Here is a 23,907-nt window from a genome sequence, read left to right as displayed (position 1 = left end):
CAATTCATCACGATATTGACATATCGTCACACTCCTAAATAGAATCCCAATGTACGTCTGCTTTCTTAGTGCAGTTGCGAGTGAGAACCCATTTCGTTACAGATTCCAGTCTGAATGATGACTCAAGTCAGAGCAAGACAAGCCATACGGTTTTGATTTTTTTTTTATTGGACTATTTTTCTTAAAAAACAAAAAACAAAACGTATATAAGAAAGCATAAATATCAAAAAAACCTCCAGGAACAGAAGAAGAAATGTGTTGAGCGAGCAAAACCGCTCACTTGAGTCACGTGACTTTGACGAAGATGAGCCAGATGACAGCATGCCTGTTTCCTGTCGGAAACGCTTCGGCCACTGATCTGAATATATGACTGGATAGCCGATAGGCCAAGACTTTTGAAGACGCTAGGCCGCCACATTGCTCCTCCCAAGAAACGTTTCTCGCCATACCATCCGATACGTTTACAGGATCCAAATCGGACAATATTTGAGACCATGCTTCGTAGAAACAGCATGATTTATCGCGTTATCAATTTGTTAAACAAGAGGACTTCATACATTTTACAAGTTGCCTTAAATACATGTAGAAATTATATGCTTAATGATGCTTAGTACAGGAGGAAACTTTTTTTTTTTTTTAGTACAGGAGGAAACTTTTTTTTTTTATTATTAAAAAAAATTCTAACTGTAATTCAACAAAAGATTTCTCTGCCAAATCTAATATTGGGGTCTAAGTAAGTGATAAAAGAAAAAGGGTGTCTTCAAAGCAGCACATATGTCCACTTTTTATTTTTTTTACTTGTTAAAAAATCGTGAACCCCGCCCCCTGGCCTTATACTAACTGCCTCCGAGCTGTATATGTCTCATTTGTACGTATAGTTGATACAGCAGTCTGCTCGCGAGATGGGAGGAGCAAGATGGCCGCCCTGTGACTTGAACGGCTTGCACAGGCGTGTATGGCCTATCGGCTATCCAGTCCAATATTCAGATCAGTGACTTCAGCGTGACTAGACAGGAAGTCTCTCACAATTCCGACAAGGCGGAGTTTCTCCTCAGATTGGTTGTCAATGTGATCAACGACCCAATCAGCTTGACTCTTGCTACAGGAAGCGGACGCTGTCAAAAAGTCCAGCTTTTACAGGTCGCGTGATCCAACAAGTTCAACTTCCTGTTTGCTTGTCGTTTTTCTTCCGTCATCATCTTCGGCTGAGCGACGACGGCACTTCCTGTTTGAAACACTTGAACTTCCTGTCTGAGACGTGAGCAGCGCCTCCCGTCGGAAGACTTTTTTTTTTTTATTGCCATCTCCTCCGCCGCTCGTCACGTTTGTGTCGAGAGCGGAGTTGGGATCCATCGAACGGATGCGGGGCCCCCATGACGTCATCGTCGTCATCGTCATCGTCCGGGTGTGGTCCAAACCAAAAAAAGTCTTATCAAAGCAAGAACAAAAAAAAACAAAAAAAAAAGAGCGGTGCTTCCATATAAAGTGCTTGTTACGTCGTCGTTGTCGTCTTGTTATTATTAAAATATCGTTTTCCTGGAGTGAAAAGACAGTAAACAAGTTACACATTGCTAAAAAATAAATTTTTGTTCTTTCAACAAGTCCCACTGGCTGCTTTTGATTCCGTCAAGCCGAACTCGTCCCGGGAGCCTGAAACAGGAAATGACACCTGGTTAAACATCAGCTAGCGTTGTGGACTAGCTAGCGGCTACGTGGCGTACCGTCAGGTGCCGTGATGATGATGATGATGACGATGAGGAGGAAGAGGTAGTGATGGAAAACCACAAAAAAAGGACAAAATAAATTGATGACACCGGGCCTGTTCTGATACCAGCCAGCGATACTTTAAGGCAAAAATGGAGCCAGTAGTTGGCGCTACATGGCGATGGTTTGACACATCAGTCAATCATGTCACAAACCAAAGAGAGAAAGGTGTTTGTTGACAGTTACCTGTCGTCGTTTCCATCACAAAATGTATCGGTACTCATCGAGTAGTCGTGCTGGTATCAGTCGGACACGACCAATGACGAATACGATGCTGACAACGAGGCAGTTAGCACGTAGCCGTTAGCACGTGCGCGTGGCACATCGGCATGCGTCCGCGACCGGTTAGTGCACTCTGATTAGTGGGCGGGGCCAGGGAGTGTGGGCGGGACGGCGTCGTGGGGCGCGGCCAGCAGCCGTCCGAAGAGGAAGAGTCCGGAGGTGGGCAAGTAGACACAGAGGAAGAGGAAGACGTCGTGGCTGAGGCACAGCAGGAAGTCGGCGCGCGGCGTCAGCGCGCAGTCCAAGAAGACGGCCACCAGGAGGTAGTAGACCTGGAACTCTTCCAGCTCCTCCCACTCCGCACACGGGCTGACGCCGGCCCCGCCCCCTGGCCCACCTCCCGCACTCACCATGGGTTTCATCTCCGCCCCCTCCGACGGCGCCTCCTTGACTCGGGTCCGCCCCCGGCCGGCCGCCCGCTCCGTGCGCCGGCTGCGCTCCACCAGCTCCTGCGCGCAAAAAGTCGCAAACGTGTCATCGCCACCGCATTTTTCGTCTTTTCCTGAGCTTGCTTCAAAAATTCAGGCCATCTTGGGTATTTATTGCCTGATTTCACATTACTTAAAGTATTCGCACAATTTAATGTTAAATATCAACTTTTCACCATTAATTTTCAATGGGAAAGACATTGAACTTTTTCTAAGTATCACTTTCCACACCCACTTCCATACGTATAACTTATCCTTACCAGGTGTCTGATACTGCTTGGTGGCACCAGGAGGTTATAATTTCATAATTTATCTGTTAATTTACTTCATAAGCATCCCACATGCATTCAAATCTTAGCATTCAGCATTCCCACGCAATTTCTCCAGAAATTGCTCTTAGTCTAGTTCTATTATAATATGCTTATCAGACCAAAGAACAAAGCTCAGCAGAAATCTACATGCTTTTCATGGTAAGTAGATAAGTGCTAAAAACAGCATCAAGAACACAAAATAAGCAAAAATCATAAATACAATTTAAAGAAGAAAAAAAGAAGACACGCAAGAGGTTAGTGCACATGGTTAGGGTTGTGGTCAGGAGCGACTGACCATGAGAGCTTTGTCCATGAAGAACTCCTTTCCCGGCGTGCCGTCGTTGTACTTGGTGTCGATGGCGAAGCACAGGAAGAGGACGTCCACTACCATCTCAAAGACGGACAGGAAGCAGTGCGCCACCAGGAAGGCGAACAGGCAAACCAGGACCAGGGGCAGCAGCCACTCGGCGTAATCTCGCCGCGCGTTGAGCAGCACGACGCCGGCGAAGGCCGTGCTGGTGACGATCAGGATCTGGCGGGGACGGAGGCGATTAGCCCGCAGGCACGGGGACGGCATAACAAGCGTAACGAGCGAACGAGCGCTCACCTTCCCCAGGAAGAGCACAAAGTCTCCCACGGCGTTGACAGTGGCCACCCGCAGGGCGTTCTCCACCAGCAGGACGAACGCATCTCGCGCCGACGTGCAGAAGCCCGTACTGTTGATGGCCGTGGCCGCGTACGCGTTCTGGCGGGAGGGCCACACGCACACAATTACAATCGTAACAACTCGGACAAAGTCGCCATCCGCTTGTTGCCTCCAAAGCCCGCCACCATTCTTTGATTGTTGACCTTTCGTCAAGCGAACAAGTTTAGTGGGCTCATCTCATTCCTGGAATTGCACCTTCCTCGCTCCTCTGTTTGTATGATAGCTACCTAGCTAGCTGGTCTCAGCGGAAATTCCATCCAGGAGGGAGGAGACTGACAAAGGAGCAAGGTGGGAGGAGGTGCAAATGTTTCAGGGTAACGCCCAATTCACACTGACTGCAGAACAGACGCGGTGCGTTTTATGTACGACATCCACACGGACTGCAATTCACAGTGCGTGCGTTGCGTGTCCGGAAATCTGCACCCGCCAGACCACAAGATGACGAGGGTTCACGCTGGAGAGCTGAGTTCACATAATAACAAGCAGGTATATAGAGTTTTCTATTTGTAAACAATCGCCACGCTTGCCTGTTGTCACATCAGTATGATTTTTGGACATTATTTCTACGACTTCTACTATGGCTAAGTACGTTTTCTGTTTAAATAGTGTTATTTTGTCACATTTACTTTATTCTGAGTTCATTTCTTGTCTTAAACGTCCAATTCATGTCATGCTATGTAGTTAGCTAGCTTCCCTCCCAAAAAATACGAGTTTGCAAACAGTTTTTTTTTTTTTTTTTTTAATATACCAACTTTACCTTGACGCGAGATGCCCGACTTCCTGTCCAGCTCGTGTCATTTTTTCAGCTTCATGCAGCCTCCGGAAAAAATAGAATGCTTGCGGAAACCTTTCGCATTGCAGACGCACCGCACTAACTCTAACCCCGCAAGATGAATTCTGACGGTATTTGTGAGTTGACAAACTCCAAAGAATACATCTTGTACCGAGCCTGTTGATTTCCACCGATCCAAACCACTGGTTTGGACCAATCACAGAGCGACATTGTGTTTGGGGGCGGGATATGCAACTGTGACGAAACCAGGAAGCCAGCACCGACACTGGAGCTAACAAACAAACCTAACACGGACGAATGTATGCTACAGTTAGTTCTGTTCTTGCAGAATTATTCACCGCTTCCTTGTTGAATCTTTAACAGCGAGAGGCGCTTTGTGCATTTCTAGCTGGTAAGATGTTCGTGCTCCCCCACCTCGACAAAAACGATGAAATTTTCACCCGTGGCCGTGATTGGTTAAAACAAACGTGTGTACAATACTGCATCGTCCAATCAGCTCGAATTTTTGTCCAGAATGTCCCGCCTTTCCCGAGCAAATTACCGTGGAGCGGTGCAGGTGGATATTGTGGAGAACTCGCTTGAGTGAAGCGCAATATCAATCTGGCTATTGCCAGGTTAGCACCACACTGCAACTGGTGTGAATTGACACACAGCATTCTATTCTTGTACGGCCGCCATATGGAAAACGCACTACGTCCGTTGAATTGGGCGTAAGGAGATGACGGCAGGTTTGCGTTTCAAGAATTGAGTCTTTTTGCTTTTTGCAAATGGAAGGAGCACTCAGCAAAATGTTCATCCAAACTCAGCCAATCAAGAAGTGAGGTAAACGGTGGATTTCCAACGATTGAACTTGACGCCCGTTTGCAAACGTCACCATCGAGGAGCGACGACTTGCGCAGACAGTCCGTCGAACGTCCCTCGATGGAGGGAAACCCATCGTTGCACCTCAAGGATCCTCACATTCAATCTTTTGAGGTTGATGAGACCAGCCCGTTGACTTTTCCAATCTGACCTGGCCAAGTGGCGGCCGCACAACAACAAAAAACATATCCCTCATCTCGGACGCGCCGCGGCTTTGTTGGACTTGAGCCAACGTGGATTTCGTTTGACAGGAGAGGAAAGTGACGTGCTTCAACTGCAGACTTTCATCATTTGTCACTCTTTGCATCCGCAGCAGGTGAATGCGTCTCACACTTTTGAAGGGAGCAAAAGTTACGGGACGATTGGCCGCCGACTCATTTCAAGTGTGCCGCTTGCATTTGGAAAGAATCGAGATGAAACGTGACACTGGCGAACTTGATCAGCAGCAGCAAAGGAAGAGAAATGTCGTCTAGATCAAGAGTGCGAGTCTTGGACAAGAGCCAACACAGACACTTGAAAAGTCCCGTTGCTGTTCGGGAGCAACATGGAGAGAAGAAAGGATGAGCCGAAAACTTCGGCATCTTGTCAGTGACGTGCCAGGTGGGCGTGAATGGCCGCCAAGTTGGATTTCTTCATGCGACTGCTGACAAAGGTGTTTCTCGTGATTGTCTGTTCATATCAATTTACTGATAAAAGTGAAGAGAAACTAGTCCAAGTGATGATGAAATCAGCATCGGCTGATGTGGTCGCATTTTTCCCACACTTGAAGTCGGATGCGACTGTGACACGTGACTTTTGCGCCCTCAAAAGTGGGACACAAACCGTTGTCCTTCCTGCAGCAGATGGAAAAGCCCTCAAATGAAAGTCTGTGGAGGTTCAAACACTTTCCATTTGTGTTGCCCATCGAGGGAACTGGCCGGCACAAGAAGAAAGAATGGCGTCACCTGGTTGAGATAGTTGAGGCACTTCTCCAAACACCACAAGCAGCAGATGCACGACTTGAGCGCGCAGCGAGCGCACGCGTTCTCCTGAAACGTAACAAGCGAGCGTTAGCCGAGCCGAGGACACGGCCGCTGCTGTCGTCCCCGCCGTCGTCGTTACCTTTCCTTTGAGCTGCTTGTGCACGTAGATGAGGAGGAGTCTGGGAATCTTGACCAGCGTGATGATGAAGGAGCCTTTGGCCACTGTGCCCACGTGATACCGCATCAGACGCAGCGCCGCGCGCACGATCGGCCACGCCGGAAGACGCTTCTTGTCTCTGAACCAGCGCAACACAATCGAGCGCAGCCGCAATCAGATAGCCGGCGAGCGGCCAACTTTTTCACAGACTGGCCTTGCATTTCATGCTAACCGTAACGTGTACTGACCTAGTGAAGTAGTAGGTGACCACGGCGCCGGCCACCGTCATCTGCTGGCAGGCCAGGATGAACTCTGTGATCCACAGCAGGCCCACAGCATGGAACCACGTCAGGTACTCCAGGCGACCCGTCAGGCGGAACTCGGTCAGCCCCGCCTCCTCGTTGTGCACCGCCTCCCCTGCGGCGGCAACGCAGGCACGTGCTAGCTCGGCAAGTGCGAACCATCGACGGCCCGTCATGTGACACGGCCTCCCCGATATTTTCTCTGCTAGCCGATAAAGACGGAACTAGTCGATGGGTTTGCCCGCCACTTGGGGTGCTAACTCATCTTCCCATTCGTAAGAATTATACACTTGCACATTTTACAGAAAGTCTTCAGATAAGTTGAGAATTTGAAGCAAAAGCAAGTAATGTTAGGAGAGTAAAGTTGTTCACTTTAAAAAGTCAGAATCTTGATGACAATAATGTCACATTTCTCATAAAGTGCTTGGAATTTTGATGACAATAACTCTCATTTTGTCAAGCTAAAAAGTTCCTGCGAGAATAAGATCATTTTGCAGTATTAGCATGTTAAAGTCAAAGTAGATACATTTTAGACAAGTACATTTTGGAAAGGATTTTAATCTCTTAATATGTATCAACATCATTTGATTTCTTTTTTCAATTCCAAGGGAATCTGTCAAATTGTCCTTAAGCAGCCTCAGCGCTTTCTCTACTCAGTTGCTATATGTCAGCATCGCAGTATTACCATGATAGCATTTTTCTACTCAGTTATGTTTGCATAGCATTATTTGCATGATAGCATTTCCCTAGTCAGTTGCTATATGTTAGCATTGCAGTAATAGCATGATAGCATTTCCCTAGTCAGTTGCTATATGTTAGCATCGTGTATTTGTGTATATGTTAGCATGCTAGTATTTCTCTACTCAGTTGCTTTATGTTAGCATCACACTATTAGCATGACAGACTTTCTCTACTTAGTTGCTATAATGTTAGCATCGCACTATTAGCATGATAGCAAGTTCAAAGAACATTCATTTGTAAAAAGTAGCTGACTACAAATCCTTCCCAACTGATAGCAGCCCTGCCCAAGGTTAGCATGTTAGCATGTGATTCTGTCGTCTGTTGCACGTTGTTGAGCGTAACAGCATTGTATCGTCACAACGCTTTAGCACATTGTTGAGACTACTCCACAATGATATCTTGTTAGCATGCTAGCTTTTAGCAATGGAAGACTTTCCATTTGTAAGTCGCAGATTTCAAGATTTGCCCCAAATTACAGTGTGGTTGGAATGACCCATTCAATTTGTGGGCCTGGATAGTCCCTAAAATGTCTACTAAAAATCCCGCTGATTCATCATTCCCCGACTCCCTAATCGTTAACGGGCACGTTTCTTTTACAAAACACCGCAAATGTAATGTGCGTTTGCTTGGCGTACCACTGGTTCCCAGGAAGAGCAGGACGAGGATCCAGTAGATCCAGAAGATGAGCAGCACCAGGAAGGTGACAAAGGGCTGCAGCGTGAGCAGCGGCAGATGGATGAAAACTTTGCCGGCCACGTGGAACAGAGCAATGGCCAATGCCACGCGCTTCCTCATGAACAGCATCAGCAGCAGCAGGATCACCTGAGCGCAACCAAAACAACATCTCACGTCTACAGCTCGACAAATACTTCTTGGCATGTCAATGTTTTTTCTTTTTGTATTTATTTATTTATTTATTTTTTTGGTCGACAATGGTCGAACTTTTTGTAGGCGACATTTAGTGTCAAACGTTTGCCCAGTGCCGACTACTTGAAAGTCAACTCTGTCAAAGCCAAACGTGCGAGCTTCTGAGTTGAAGAAAGAAAAGCGGGGGAGGATGTGTGGTGTGCAACGGAATCACGTCAACAACACCGCCAAAAGTTGATGTGCATGATCAATAATCAATATTTGTGGGAAGGTGCGGTGCGTACCGTGAAGACGGAGGCGGCGATGGCGTAGACCAGCAAGGTCTGGTCGCCGTCCCGACCCGGCTCGTCCTCTGTGGCCGCCTGGGTGGTGCGCGTGTCGTTTCCGTGGAGACGGTGGTCCACGTAGAACCACCACAGGATGCTGGTACCCGCTGAGAAGCGCACAACACCTGTTAGGCCCACGCTCTCGTCTTCAACGGCAACGACGACTGCAAATGAGCTCACCCAGAGAGCCCAGCACCGCCACCGAGGTGAGAATCCACACCAGCACCGCCGAGATGTAGCGAATGATCACCGTCAGCAACATTGACAGCACTGACATGCACAAACACACACACACACAAATGGTGTTGAGTCTTGAGCTGTTGTGAGAGATCATGCCAGTGTCTCGTACTGCAACTGACTGACAATTTCAGTCGCACGTCAAGTCAAAGAGAACAAAGTCAAATAAAGTCCCGTCCAGAGTGAGATTTAGGCAAGTCGCAGACAGACGAGTCAATCAAATGTCCTGGGACGAGTCTTCACTAACTTTTGAAATTTTTGATTTTTTTCCCAGGAAACTTTTGTCGCCTTGGCCACAAATTCATTCCGAGGACTCGTGTTTGGTGGACTTGAAGTTCTCCAGGTTGAAGGTGCTAACGAGCGTGGTCACAGCCTCTTTCAGCTCCTCAACGCTCTCCAAACGACACATTGAGCTTGTCCTCCGTCTTGACCAACAGGCTGTATATTTGACACCCCTGGTCGACGTAGCCTTCCTTTGCAACTTCAAATGAAATTTGACAGCATATCGCCATTCCAAAAGTGTCGTCCCATCCTACTGATCTATATATACCTGTATATATGACTGGATAGTGGCTAGCCAATGGGGTAGATGCCACGGACTTCCGGGTTTGTCACATCAGCGCCGTTTCTAGCCACTGCTGGCCGTGTTCCAACATCCCCCCCCAGAGGAACTTGTATATTTTTTTAAATTCTAGAATTATAACTGCAGTTCAACAAAAGATGCATTTGCCAAATCTAATATTGGGCTCTAAGGAAACGAGTGACAAAAGCAAAAGGGGGTGTTCAAAAGCAGCACATTTTTATTTTTTTTTACTTATTTTAAAAACTAGTGAGCACCCTGCCCCTGGCCTTCAACTAACTTCCTCCGAGCTGTATATGTTTCATCTGTACGTGTATGTACAGTTGATACAGTAGTCTGCTGGTGAGGTGGGAGGAGCAAGATGGCCACCCTGTGACTTAAACGGCTTGCATGCGTGTATGGGCTCTCGGGTATCCAGTCATATATACAGGTCAGTGTCACAGGCAGAGCAGTCGCTGATGGTTGAGTCACAAATAAACGTCCGGTCATGTTTGGAGCAGTCAAGCCATAAACAAGTCAAATATTCTGACGGTCACATATCGAGAGAGCAGACGCAGATGGGTTGCCGGATGAGTCAATGGAAGAGGAGTCCGGGTGATCAAGCGAAAGACGGCCGGCGGCGTTTTTGCGGACTGACCGAGTGCCAGGAGGCAAAGTCCCACGATGACTTCCTTGCTGGCTGCCACGCCGGCGATGACGCGATGCAGGAAGGAGTCGTCGTCGCTGACAAAGGTGACCACCGCCTCGGCGAACTTGGAGTAACACGAGATGTCCACCGGCGTGCAGCGATTGAACAGCGGCAAAGGCTTGCTGGGGGTTGCGCGCACGGGTCAAAGGTCACGGGACAAACCCACTCAGATGGCGGTTGGCCTTACCTGGGCGGGACAGGGAGCTTGGGACACTTGTCGAACCTCTCGGGAAGGCCCGGGTATTTGTGACCCGCTAACTCGTACGAACACAACTCCGAACCTGAAACATCATCATCGTCATCATCATCATCATGTTTCTTCTTCTCCTTTCAATTCATCGCGTCACTTCCCTTTCTTTTTCTCATTCATCAACTGGCTAAAGTTCTGCTTCCCGCCATTCGTTGGTCTAGCGCGTCTTCATCCTTAACTCATTGACTGGCGGCCATTTTGAGTGAAGCAAGCCCCTTCACTTCTGGCTCTTTGACTGGATTTGGACTGATTTTGCAAGACCCACACAATATTGTCTTCCATTGCTATCAAAACATGGAACTGACCAAAAGAAAGATGAAGGAAGAGACAATCAAATGTTTCTCGCGCTAGCTTCGAAAATTGCCCTCAAAATGTCCTCGCCGTGTCTTTCAATGTCTGCAGAGTGTGTGTGCGCGTGTTTGGTCACCGTTGAGCACGGCGAAGGTCTTGAGGTCGTGGTAGGTGTGTAGGACGTGCGGAGGGCAGAGGGCCACGCAGAGCGCCAGCGACTTCATCTTCCTCTCGACGATGTCGATGTTGCAAGGATCCAAGAAGAAGACGAACCTGAGGGGAGCACGTCACAAGAATGTCATCGCGCCACGAATAAGGGCGCCAGCAAGCGAACCGGTCGCCACTGACTTCCTGTCGGTGTGGTCCAGGCCGCTGAGCCGGACACCGTCCAGGGGCGGGTTGCGCCGGCCGCAGGTATTGCCGTAGCTGTCGTAGCCCAGGACCAGGCGGGCCGCGCCCCCCGACACCACCGTGAATGCACACACGCTGCCCTGAGGGACGCACAAACAGGACAACAATTGACACTCGCCGCCGTCAAAAGTCATCGGAGGCCGCCGCGCGTTTGAAAATTGAGCTTACGCGCGTGGCCACCTACAAACATTTGCCAACAGAGGGTGCACTTGCCACCCACTCCCCCCCCCCCCCCTTGTAAAGGTCGGACGCAGCAAAATGGCGCTGGCGTTGGGTCAAAAACATCCGTCGAAAATATCCATCCAAAGCATCCATCTGAAACCATCCATCCAAAAACATCCGTCCAAAAAACATTTGTACCAAAACATCCATCCAAAAGCATCCGTCCAAAAACATCCATCTGAAAACATCAGTCCAAAAACGTTCAGTTGAAAGCATCCGTTGGAAAACATCCGTCCGAAAACCATCCATCCATCCATTTTCTTAACCGCTTAGTCCTCACAAGGGTCGCTGGAGCCTAGTCTCAGCCAGCTCTGGGCAGTAGGCGGGGGACACCCTGGACTGGTTGCCAGCCAATCGCAGGGCACACAGAGACAAACAACCATCCACTCTCACAAGCACACCTAGGGACAATTCGGAGCACCCAGTCAACATGCCATACATGTCTTTGGAATGTGGGAGGAGACCGGAGTACCCGGAGAAGACCCACGCAGGCACGGGGAGTCCTCAGTCTGTCCGAAAACATCCATTAAAAAACGTCCATAAACATCCATCTGAAAACATCCATCCAAAAACATCCGTACCAAAATATCCGTACCAAAACATCCATCTGAAAGCATCATCCAAAAACATCAGTCCAAAAACGTTCATTCGAAAGCATCCGGCCGAAAACACCCGTTCAAAAACATTGTCTGAAAACAGCCGTCTGGAAACATCAGTCTGAAAACATCTGTACCAAAGACCCCGTCCAAAAAACATCCACCTGAAAGCATCCGTCACAAAACATCCATCTGAAAGCATCTGCCCGAAAACATCATCCAAAAAACATCCATCCAAAAGCATCATCCAAAAACATCCATCCAAAATCATCCGTCCAAAAACATCCATCCAAAATCATCCGTCTGAAATCAGTCCCAAAACATCCATCCGAAAGCATCCGTCCTAAAACATCTGTCCCAAAACATCCATTCAAAATCATCCGTCCCAAAACATCCATCCGAACGCATCCATCCCAAAGCATCCATCCGAACGCATCCGCCCTAAAGCATCCGTCCAAAAAACATCCATCCAAAAATATCCATCCAAGGTTTTGGCCCGACACCAGCCAAATGCAAGTGGAGCAGCTGACGGATATTTTGTAAGCGTCCGTCCCTTCGGACATTTTTAAGGGCGGGTGGCAGACGTTCAGCTTGTGTTGATTTTATCCGTCATCTTAAAATTTAGTCTTAGATTATCGATTGCGTGTCGGGCGGGGAAATTCAGGGCTAAAATCGGGCCAATTCTCCTGCCGTGTGAACCAGGCTTAAGACTGCCGAATGAACAATTCTGAGCTCTATCTTAGGAAAAGAAAAAAAAAAAAAAAAAATCAGAACAAACTGTCCCTGTGAGCACACCATTGAAGTGCGCCCTCCAGTGGACAAAAGTAGCAAGCCCACAGGCCAAATCGGACCTCTCCTGACGGGCTGCTTTTGACCCACGGACCCTATGTTTGACACCACTGTTCCAGGTTAAGGTGATGGAGGATGAGGATGAAGAGCGTTACCATGCCGACACAGAAGATGATGAAGAGCAGGAACCAGGGCAGGTCAGTGCAGCTTCGCTCCTCCAGTGGTCTCCATTCTCTCTTTGTCCTCTGCAACACGCACACAACGCACGTCAATAGGAGCGCGCGTTCGCCAGTGCGCACGCGCGCGCCGTTAGCAGGCCGAGTGACCCTGCGGCTAATAGGATAAACAAACAGCGAGCGGTATTGTTGGCTTATGGGCCGGATTGATGTAATCACACGTCTCTCGCTCGAGACGAACCGAACGGAACCGAGCTCACCTCCGCGCTCCCGCAGCATCCCATCTCATCCGGGTGGTGGTGGTGGGGGGGCGGTACGTGCGCGCGCGCGATGTGACGGGGCTAGAAACGAGCAGCGCCGACGGCCGGGCGGGGGGTTGAGGGGCTTGAAGGGGGAAGGAGGACAGGCGGCGGCCGGCCAGGCGGGTTATCGAGCCCGCGTGAGAGGCCGAAGCCGGAAGCGGAAGCGAGTGCAGTCCGGGCCCGGTGGCCGCCGTCCGTCCGTCGGTGCCTGGTCGTCCAAACGTCGGAAGATTGGTCGCCGCCTCACTTCCTGGTGGGCTGTCAGCGCAGCGGCCATTCGTGGCATTGCGCATGCGCGCTCCCACAACAACAAAGCCCGCTCGCTCGGGCGAGCCGCCTGCCGACGCAGTACTCGCCGCCGCCGCCGGGGGGCGCCTGGATGCCGCCTCCTCGTGAAACGCTTCATTATTTCACATCCTCCATCCAGCCGTCTCATGTGATTCTGATCATCAAGCAGAATCTTCTTCTGAATTCTTGTCAATTTCTCGGATGTTGTTGCTTTGAAGAACACGTTCAAGTTCAAATCCATCAAAACCTCCTTTATTTTCTTGTCCCTAATCTGGATTGATTCTTCTATTTCTATTGATCATTACATTTGATCTTTATATTTGAAACAAGACAAAATAATGACGCCGACATCCTGTATAGTGAAGCCACTAGCGGCCATCTTGCGTTGCCACTTGCTAAACTCGCCTAGTTTGAATATATTGAGTTCTCTACGTATACGACAATTTCTCGTATACCGTGCATGTGACGTACGCTACGTGCACATTTCATCGCTAAGAATGCGACTAGAAATTTGTGGGCGACTGAATACATGATTGATGATGTCATCATGCTACACGGGTCAGCCATTTTCCCCCCAATATAAAAAAAATGATCCTATTATTTCTTTGAAAGCAAGCAAAAATACAACACTACTTCCACTTATATAAATTATTATCTTTGATATTATTAAGATATTTTGTGGGGGGAAACAGTCTTGTCGTATTTGTCACACGTGAAAAAAAATTGCAACAATTTTTTTTCCCTGAATGAAAAGAACACATCCATTTAGTTGAAAGCAGGAAGTTTTGTTTTCGGGCTGAGCCACGCAATAAATAATTAAATAAATAAAGTTTGACGGCCGTTTTGGTAGCGTGTGTGCGCTATGACGTGTCACGTGAGCATCTACAAGATGACTTGGAGATATGACGTGATCACGTCAGCGTATGCGAAATGACATCACATGAACGAATGCCATGCGATGACATCATCGTGTGATGAGGCGAGCGGGCGACAAGATGGAGCATGTCATCAAATGATGTCATCGGAGACTTCTTCCTACTCCCTTTGAACATGTAAATTTTCATTAATTGACTGTATGTTTCTTTTTTATTTTCAAATGTTCTTTCTGCTACTTGTCTATGTTTGTTTATACAGTATGTTCAATAAACAAACAAACAAGCAAACAAACAAAAAAGAAGAAGGTTTAGAAAATTACTAACAGGTAGCTAAGCGGTGGTCAAGCTAATAAACATCTTTTTGCAAGGTTATTTGAATCTTTTCTACCTTCAACCTGAAGTGAAATTGCTGCTGCTGCTGCTGCTGCTGCTGCTGCTGCTGCTGCTGCTGCTGCTGCTGCTGAGGACGGCCAGCCTCCATCTTGACGGAGACCCTCGGAAGATCTCAGAATGTTCCAGAGAGACTTTGACGGACTCCAGAAGTTTGAGAAAGCCTCGGATCCTCCTTGAAGGTTTGGAGGAGATTTTGGAAGGCGCTCGTGGAAGCTTGCAGTCAAACTTTGAAGCTTCCCAAAGGTCCTGGATAGACTTGTCAAGTCTCGGAGGGTCTGAAGGTCGTCAGCGTGTGGTGAGAGAGAATGATGGAGCTCTGCACTGATGCCATCGCACACAGACGACCTTTGTCCTTTTGTTAGCTGTTGTACCAGCCGGGGTGTGTGCGTGCGTGCGTGTGTGCGCACGAGACAAACACTTGATTGATTGTTTTGAGGAGCACATTTTATCTTCACAATATAAATTGGAAGCACATCAAGTAAATGTGTGAATAATCAATACAGGGAATTGATGGAGGATCGTTTTCATCAGCAAATCGATGAGCTTGGATGACCTTTGACCTCACGGTGATGGCTGCAGCGGGGCGAGCAAGCGAGTCCTGTTGACGCAGTCGTCCAGACCAGTTGTGTTTGCCGCTTCCACTTTTGGTCCAATCGGATTTCAGACAATGACGTCGGCGTCTTTCCATCCTGGTTGCGGTTGAGTTCAACTTTTTGCTTTTCGAGCAGTCAACTTGACTGGCAAGCATGAAAAGCAGCGACAAACTTGACTCTGGATGCCTTTTTCACTTTGTTGAGTGAACGTCCGGAAACCGAATCCATCAACATGCCAGAGTTTCCGACTTGGTCTTCACTTTTTTTATGGATACAGACCGCCAGTTTTTGCTAGCAAGCAGCCGGCTTTTATTTACTACCAAAAACAATGACCTCTGTTTTGTTGTGCTTTCGTTGAAGGACGTTTGGATTGACCCACTCGTTTTGTTTATTGAACTGTAGTCATCTGGGGACACAGCAAGATCGATGTAATTGTGTGTCACCTGCACAACTGTGAGAGTCAACAATGAAGTTATGCAAAATTTTACCCCCAGGTAGCAGCTGAATTGAAGCGGTCCACCAACGGACGTTTGAGGGATCCCGTATGTCGTACTCATCAATACCAAAGGAGCAACAAGTTTTTTCTTCCGAAAAAGCAGGCCATTCAAATTTACAACTCGGATTTTATTCCATTTTGGCGTAGTACAGTATTTTTGTCATACTTGCCGCACTTGATTTTTTTGTATAGAATTGAATATTTGTCGAATTGGAGGTGGATCAAGTTGGATCAATTCCTGCATGTACAGGATGTAGCCTACCTGGATATCAGTGCCTTTGTACCTTTTGGTGTCAAGCTGTCACGTTTGTCCCTGTTATCTATTTTTTCTTATCTATCTTATCTTTACACTTTGACAAATGTTACACATAGTTTTGTGTAATAGTACTTTGAGCAGTATGAGACGTATAGGATGAATGGTGCTAACGGGGTAGATGCATCATGCCACAGACTTCCGACTTCCGGGTCCAGCGCCGTTTCCGGCCACTGCTGCAACACACAGGCCACGTTCCAACACTCTTACCCCCAACCGCGTGCTGGAGGGCAAGGTGTCTCAGCTCTCTGAAATGCTTCTGACAACTGACACAGACACACTACACACTCGCACCCGTCGACGGGAACGCGCAACCGAGGGATGCGGCCCACACGTCGCAAATAGCAACCGGAAACAGCGCAGGTGTGTTAAACCTGGAAGTCGGAAGTCCCGCCTCCTCCGCGGCATATACCAACCGCATATACCCCATAGTAGGGCGGCACGGTAGTCGAGTGGTTAGCACGTCCGCTTCCCAGTTCTGAGGTCTCCGGTTCGAGTCCAGGCTCGGACCTTCCTGGGTGGAGTTTGCATGTTCTCCCCGTGCCCGCGTGGGTCTTCTCCGGGTACTCCGGTCTCCTCCCACATTCCAAAGACATGCATGGCAGGTTAATTGGGCGCTCCGAATTGTCCCTAGGTGTGCGTGTGAGTGTGGATGGTTGTTCGTCTCTGTGTGCCCTGCGATTGGTTGGCAACCAGTCCAGGGTGTCCCCCGCCTACTGCCCAGAGCCAGCTGAGATAGGCGCCAGCAGCCCCCGCGACCCTTGTGAGGAATAAGCGGTCAAGAAAATGGATGGATGGATATACCCCATAGTTAATGCTGAAATTTGTTGTTGTTGCTGTTGTTGTTTTTTATAGTGTTCGGTCTTCCGTGACGTTTTACTATTTGAGTTCAAGCCGGAAGTTTTCCTCTTATTCTGAAGGAGACAACTGATCACAAGTACGGCGAGTGAGATGCATTTGACAAAATAATGGCCATACTTCTTTGACTCTATTTCGCTTGTCATTGAGTCAAACAAGTACGCAAGATTGACGTGATTCCACATTGGTTGTTAATTTGGTGAACATTTTCCGAAATGTTTTGTTTTACTATTCATGTTGTGAAGCCAACGTTTTGTCTTTTATTTTTGAAGGCCCGGGCGGAAGCAGCGTGTGTGCTTACTCCCGCAGACTAACGCCGGTAAGCTCGGGAATGTGGAGAGAAACTTTTGTCATTTCCAGCCGAGCCGAGCTTCGCCTCGCCTCGCCTCGCCTTGTCTCGATTCGCTTCACTTCACTTCACTTGACGTGGTGACCGCGAGAACGAGAATAAGCGCACCGACGCACAAACAAGGACGAACAAGAAGAGTTAGTTGACGGTAAGTGGACTTCTCGTGACGTGTTTTGGGCAGAACCTCAGGTGGGCTTCGGCAAGTCCATTTCACACCCAACGACAAAAAAAAAAAAAGTTTCAACAAAAAGCGAGAAAGAAAGTTTGATGGAGTTGATCGATAAGTCATCATCATCAACCAGATGCTGGTCATATTGATTTATTTTCTTTATTCGATTGATGTTTTGCTAGATTCATGAAAACATCAAAAAAAAGTCTCTTGATCAATTATGTCGATGATTGACAACCGTTTGATTTGATTTCTTTTTATTTTTGAACATGATCATTTACTGATTTCATTTCCTGATTCAAATATCGATCGATCAATCCAATTTTGTTTTTCTAACATGGTCATTCTTTCTATCGACAGATAATCAATGTATTATCAATGCTAATTATCGTAATGTATAACCCACATAGTTGTGAACATGATAACACATGCTCATCAAAACGTGCCGTCATCAGCACAGCTAATTAAGCAATCGATAAGCGATGATATGAATATGCTAATCAGTGTTAGCCATGCTATTGTTGTTGTTGTTCTCCAACCTTCCTGTTTGTTGTTTGTGGTCTGTCCAAAAATTGACCAAGTTTGGGGAAAAGTTGAAAAGCTGAGATGTAATAAATAATGTGTAAATCTGAAGTGGAGAATATTTGGAACCGCTGTCAGGTCAACACTGGTTATTGATTAGCGATCTGTGGGAGATTATCAGGTGTCCCTAATAAAGCGAGCGTCTCGGAAGACGATAGCGTGCGCTCGTGTGTGCGTGATCAGCACCTTTGCTATCTGACTGTGTGACGGCGTGTTGACCTTTCCCCTTTGAGACGTGCGTTGGCGCCGGAGAGTCGTCGAGGCTCGCTGGCTGGTACCTGCCGTCCTTCCTGCCGGGTGGCCGCCATGTCCCAGCAGCGGACGCAGCTGGCTCTGCTGCTGTGGAAGAACTTGACGTACAGACGCAGGCAGAAGGTGAGTCGCGCTCGTCCGTCTCCGTCACCGCAATTGGCGCACAAAAGTTCTGACCAACATCCATCAGACAATTCATTGAGTTGAGTTGAGTTGACATTTGTGTCCTCTCAACAGTTTGGAGGCTTGGAGTGACCTTTGAACTCCAACCTTCATTGGAGTTTCTGAAAATTCTTGCGTGTGTGATGTTGCATTTTTGCACACCGACGTCCAATTTTGAAGTTTTGTGTTCAGCTGCAGCTGCTGGTGGAGATCGTGTGGCCGCTCTTCATCTTCTTCATCCTCATCGGCGTGCGCCTCAGCTACCCGCCGTACGAGCAGCACCAATGTAAGTCCGCTCCCTTCGCAAACCCCCCAGCTCCCTGTCCGTCTCTCGCTGACCTTTGCACTCGCACGCACACCCAACCTTCCGACACGTCGGTCCACTCGCATCCACGCTTGTCACGTGCGTCCATTCGTCCACACGCATCGCGTCCATCTGTCCATTCAAATGCGATCAGGCGGACCGGTCGCCTGGCAAGCAGCAATGCCAAATAGGACAAACAGCACGTAACGACAATGTGCCTTGGACGTGTTTGTTGCGGGCAGACGGACGAACTTCCTATCAGGCAGCGACCAATCAATGGATGTGGGGCTCGTCAACCTTTGCTGACTGCTTGATCCTCCTCGTCGTGTGGCCTTTTATCTTTTTTTCACCTTTTATCTTTCTTTATGGACGTCGTAATTGGATGATGAAGGTTGTCATCTTCATCTTGGTCCTTTGCTGACAAATCTGCTGGAGATCGGACCCCAAAGTGACTCTCGTTTCACATCACACACGGACAAGATCATTTGAGTGAACCAAAACTAAACAAATAAACAAATTACGTTAATGAAATCAAATAAAAACAAATATGAACCGCTGGTATGAGGATGTTTGAAAGTGTCACACAGTAGTGACATCATCTAGCAACAGCCAATAAGGAAGCACCAAAAGATGACATCGCTCCCATGCTGTTTTTGAAATATTGCGCACAAGTAATACATTTTTAAAAAAAAACTAAAACTAATACTGAAACTAAGCATTTATTAAATAACTAAAACTAATCAAAGCTAACAGAAACACCCTGAAAACGAATTAAAACTAACTCGTTTAAAAAATAAACAAAATTCAACTTAATGCATGAGCCTTTTGGGATGATTTGAAATATAATTTATTTTGATATGAAGTGGAATCATGACGTTTGAAAGTGTGTCACACAGAAGTGACATCATCTGTCAGCAGCCAATAGAAAAGCAATTTCAGATGGCGTCACTCCCATGCTGTTTTTTTTAAAATAAATAAATAATAAATAAATAAGTAATTCACTTTAAAAAAATAATAATAATCTAACACTGAAACTAGCTAAAACTAAACTAAAACTAAGCATTTATTAAATAACTAAAACTAATCAAAACTACGAGAAGCACCCTGAAAACTAATTAAAACTAACTAAATTTAAAAACAAAACTCAAAATGAATTCCAAAACTATAAATAACCTTGCATACAGAGAGTGATGACATCACCAAGACGAGAAAACGAAAATTGCAAATGTGCTGTCGCTAGCTTTAAATTTTCTGGAAGAAGCAAAAGAAGACGATGACGCCTAATTGGATGGATGAGTGGTGATGAAAAGGAAGTCCCCACCCACTTTCCTCTTTGGACTTTCTCCTCCCTCATTTTCGTCGTTTATCACCAAAAATTTTTGCAGTCTTGTCTGAAATCATCTCCGGTTCGAGTCCAGGCTCGGACCTTCCTGGGTGGAGTTTGCATGTTCTCCCCGTGCCCGCGTGGGTCTTCTCCGGGTACTCCGGTCTCCTCCCACATTCCAAAGACATGCATGGCAGGTTAATTGGGCGCTCCGAATTGTCCCTAGGTGTGCGTGTGAGTGTGGATGGTTGTTCGTCTCTGTGTGCCCTGCGATTGGTTGGCAACCAGTCCAGGGTGTCCCCTGCCTACTGCCCAGAGCCAGCTGAGATAGGCGCCAGCAGCCCCCGTGACCCTTGTGAGGAATAAGCGGTCAAGAAAATGGATGGATGGATGGATGGATGTCTGAAATCATCCCATTCTCCTTTTTGGAGTCAAAGTGGTGCTCAGCCATCAAATTTGGACTTGGCTAAGAATATTTAAAAAAAATCGTCAAGTCTAAATAGTGATGGAAAAGGCGCCGCAAGACCATGTAGGTACCATTTCACAAATTCTCGTCGAAATAAACCCCCAGAACCAAACGCGTCAGTGGCACTAAAAAGAAGAAGAAGAAAAAAAAAGTGTCTTGTGCAAAGATGCTCGTGTTGGCCTTTTCAGGGACTGCAGAGGTATTGCGCAACTTTCTACTGGGAACAAAAAAAAAAAAAAAAAGAGAGAGAAATGAAGATGAGGACGTCGGTAAGTTGAGATGACGTCAAAGAGTGCAAAAGAAAAGAAAAGTCATCATCAATGGCGACCGAGTTGAAGTTGAAAGCTTGATGGAACCGACACACTTTTTTTTTTTTCTCTCTCTCTTTAGTGACGAAGGAGTCGTCACTGTCACAATCACGACTCAATAAATAAATAAATAAATAAATAAATCCTCTTCGCTGGCTAACTTATTGGGTACCAAACAATGGAGCGCCACCAAATGAAAAGCTCCCGTTTGGAAATGAGCGAAAGCCAGCCAAACGTGTACGTGCGCGCGCGCGTATTTTGTAGTCGTCGTTTTGGGAATGCGTCTGCAGTCATTTTGCCGACTTGTGGCGACTTGCCGGCCTCACCGCAAACGTTGGACTTGATTCAGCATGCCGCGCTCACTCGCTGCCGTACCACGGGGCTCTCCGTTTGGGGCTGTCGTGCACGTCACTTGGATCAGGCATACAAATCAAATCCTTCCATCGGGGGACAATTCCTTCATTTGAATTTTATTGCTTCTTCTTCTTCTTATTATTATTATTATTATTATTATTATTATTCTTATTATTATTATTATTATTATTATTTCATTATTATTATATTATTATTTATAATTTTATTATTTCCTTTTGTTTGCTGTCTCGGCTGCAAAGGAAACAAAAGTTCCAATATGAGAATATCAATACAAATGTTGCAATATGAGAATATTGAAAGAAATGTTGTAATATGAAAATATTAAAGCAAATTTTCCAATATGAAATTATTGGAACAAAGGTTGCAATATGAGAATATTGGAAAAAAATGTCCAATATGAGAATATCGAAACAAAAGTTACAATTTTGAGAATATCAAAACAAATGTTGTAATATGAGAATATTGAAACAAAAGTTGCATATTGAAACAAATTTTGCAATATGAGAATATTAAAGAAAAGTTGCAGAATGAAAATATTGACGCAAATGTTACAATGTGAAAATATTGGAACAAAAGTTCCAAGATGAGAATATTGAAACAAACGTTGCAATATGAAAATATTGAAGCAAATGTTCCAATATGAAAATATTGGAACAAAAGTTGCAATATGAGAATATGGAAAATACGTTACAATCTGAGAGTTTTGAAGCAAATGTTCCGATATGAGAATATTGGAATAAATGTTCCAATCTGAGATTATCAAAGTGCGTTTTGCCTGTGTTCCTGTTTGCAGGTCACTTCCCCAACAAGGCCATGCCGTCGGCGGGCACGTTGCCGTGGATACAGGGCATCCTGTGCAACGCCAACAACCCGTGCTTCCGCAGCCCCACGCCGGGCGAGTCGCCGGGCGTGGTGGGAAACTTCAACGACTCCATGTCGGTTCCGTCGAAAGCGGTCGTCTGCCGTGTTTGCGTCGTCTGTCCTGACCCCGTTTTGTTTTGTGCACGCGTACGTTTCAGAATCTCTCGTCTGTTCTCGGACGCCAAGAAGATTCTTCTGTACAGTCAGAACGACAAAAACTTGGAGGGCTTCAAGGAGCTGGCGGGCGCCCTCGCAAAGCTTCAGAGCAGCAGGACAGGTAACCTCGCCGCACCTTCATCATCGTCATCAGTACGACTCGGGCTCACTGATTTTGGAAAATCATTCAAATTGTGCTGATTTTCTTTGTTTTTGTCAAACTTGCCATAATCATTTTCAAGGTGAGTCTCAAACGTGCTTGTTAAGAACAAATTGTTGCTGTCGGTGGTATGAAAGAGGTCAGAATGCGAACGTTCCGCAAGTCATCGTTTCCCCGAGCCCGTTGTGCCGTTTAGCTCAGTGCCAAGGAGGATTTTTTGTTGTTTTTTGTTGTTGTTGCTGGCTCGTCTTAATGGAAACGGAAATGCTGTCTTGCATGGCCACTCGAGTACGCAATGCACAGCATGTTGAAACAAGCTGTACAATATCAGATGGCGGCCATTTTGAATGGTGTGGCAATGAAAACAATTCCAGAACAGAAAGTGAAATCCACCGAAATGATGTCCAGCCAAACACAAAACACTCGGCAGTAGAGGTGGGAATCTTGGGGCACCTCACGATTCGATTGCGATTACGATTCAGAGGCTACGATTCGATTATAAAACGATTATTGATTTCCCCCCCAGGCAGCAGAAAAAAAACAATGTATTTTGGTGCTTCTAATGTTTCGTACATTAGTTACAAAAATAGTACAAAAGTCCTCTCAGGCCTAAATAAACTACTATTTCAGTATCAAGTTAACAGTTCAAAACAGTAAATAAAATACTCAAGTCCTCATTCTGTAACAACAGCTTTTAAGTATATTCAGTCTTCAACAGAATAAAACATAGCATTGAGCAAAAATATATTATTTTTATCCACTCAAAAGTGCACTGAGGTATAAATGAAAGACAATGTGAACTACTACTTCAATACAAATGCCTTAAAAAAAAGTGCTTTCCTGCTTTTTAAGTTGTGTAAAGATGAACATGTAAACATTAAAGTTTCTCAGAGGTACAAAAAAAAAAAACCTCAAGTGCTTTTCTGCTTTTTAACTTGTGTAAACATGAACGTGTAAACATTAAAGGGATCGTTCGGCTTTTTTAACATGAATCTCAATTTGATCCTCACCTCCCGTGTGTGCGATCAGCACTGACTTCGGCGTTGGACGAGAGGAAAATAGTCCAGCAAGCTGGCTGGGGTCTCGGAAATAAAGCGTTTTTCTTCTAAAAACTATTTGTTTTCAAAAGCGTGATACATTTCCACCACAATACTCTTTTCTGAATAAAGTCAGACGCCATTACCGCCAGCCACTACTTTTCTGTTCGTTCGTTCGTATCACTGCGCGACGCCCTGTAGAACGCTAACCGACGCACTGCAGCCAGCTAGCTGATATTTCCGCCTCAAGTTGTTTGCCTTTCGGAGCAGGTCTGATCTCACGAAGAGGTGGGTTGGTCAGCTCAGCCATGCTTGTTGTTGTTTTGAATCTCGAGGCGTGAGTTGTGGATGTGTACTCTCGGTCCGTCCCAAAAGCGTCCCGAGACCGCGCGCGCTACTGCGTTTCAGTTCCGCGTACTTTTCGCTCCGGTTCACTTTAGTTTCGCTTCCCTTGGCATATTTATATATTCGGAATTTGGACGTTTGTGAATCGTTCTCGATTGTTCCACGGCCGAATCGTGAATAATCTAAGAATCGGAAATTT

The 23,907-nt window shown here is 46.6% G+C and overlaps 2 protein-coding genes across 5 annotated transcripts in view; one reads left to right on the top strand and one right to left on the bottom strand.

Annotated features, from left to right (window-relative positions):
• Window positions 1–145: 145 nt before the first annotated feature.
• Window positions 146–13,901, bottom strand: slc44a1b (solute carrier family 44 member 1b). 3 transcript variants are annotated; one of them, XR_013284939.1, is made up of 16 exons: window positions 13,001–13,899; window positions 12,720–12,809; window positions 10,895–11,037; window positions 10,683–10,819; window positions 10,193–10,286; window positions 9,955–10,127; window positions 8,681–8,770; window positions 8,459–8,607; window positions 7,943–8,129; window positions 6,513–6,681; window positions 6,247–6,403; window positions 6,090–6,173; window positions 3,393–3,530; window positions 3,081–3,317; window positions 1,722–2,495; window positions 146–1,650 (listed from the first exon to the last, which is right to left on the bottom strand). XR_013284939.1 is itself a non-coding variant. In XM_077531985.1 (16 exons), exons 1-16 carry the CDS (start codon window positions 13,022–13,024, stop codon window positions 1,627–1,629), a joined length of 1,995 nt encoding a protein of 664 aa, XP_077388111.1. In that variant the 5' UTR covers window positions 13,025–13,901; the 3' UTR covers window positions 146–1,626. The 3 variants fall into 3 exon arrangements, 2 of the variants coding, with proteins under 2 accessions (XP_077388111.1, XP_077388110.1); XM_077531985.1 differs by having other exon boundaries at window positions 2,397–2,495; window positions 13,001–13,901; XM_077531984.1 differs by having other exon boundaries at window positions 146–2,495.
• Window positions 13,902–17,136: 3,235 nt separating this feature from the next.
• Window positions 17,137–23,907, top strand: part of abca1b (ATP-binding cassette, sub-family A (ABC1), member 1B) — a 54,697-nt gene continuing 47,926 nt past the window's right edge. The window contains exons 1-5 of one of the 2 annotated variants that reach the window (XM_077532808.1): window positions 17,137–17,355; window positions 18,192–18,333; window positions 18,565–18,658; window positions 21,943–22,084; window positions 22,169–22,287. In XM_077532808.1, the coding sequence (XP_077388934.1) occupies window positions 18,265–18,333; window positions 18,565–18,658; window positions 21,943–22,084; window positions 22,169–22,287 (424 nt within the window). In that variant the 5' untranslated portion in view covers window positions 17,137–17,355; window positions 18,192–18,264. The remainder of the gene's footprint in view (window positions 17,356–18,191; window positions 18,334–18,564; window positions 18,659–21,942; window positions 22,085–22,168; window positions 22,288–23,907) is intronic. The other variant, XM_077532807.1, reaches the window with a different exon arrangement.

This window comes from Festucalex cinctus, chromosome 9 (genome assembly GCF_051991245.1).
Source record: "Festucalex cinctus isolate MCC-2025b chromosome 9, RoL_Fcin_1.0, whole genome shotgun sequence".
Lineage (NCBI taxonomy): Eukaryota > Metazoa > Chordata > Actinopteri > Syngnathiformes > Syngnathidae > Festucalex > Festucalex cinctus.
Note: the sequence above shows the minus strand (reverse complement) of the source record. Positions and strands in the feature narration are given on the sequence as shown.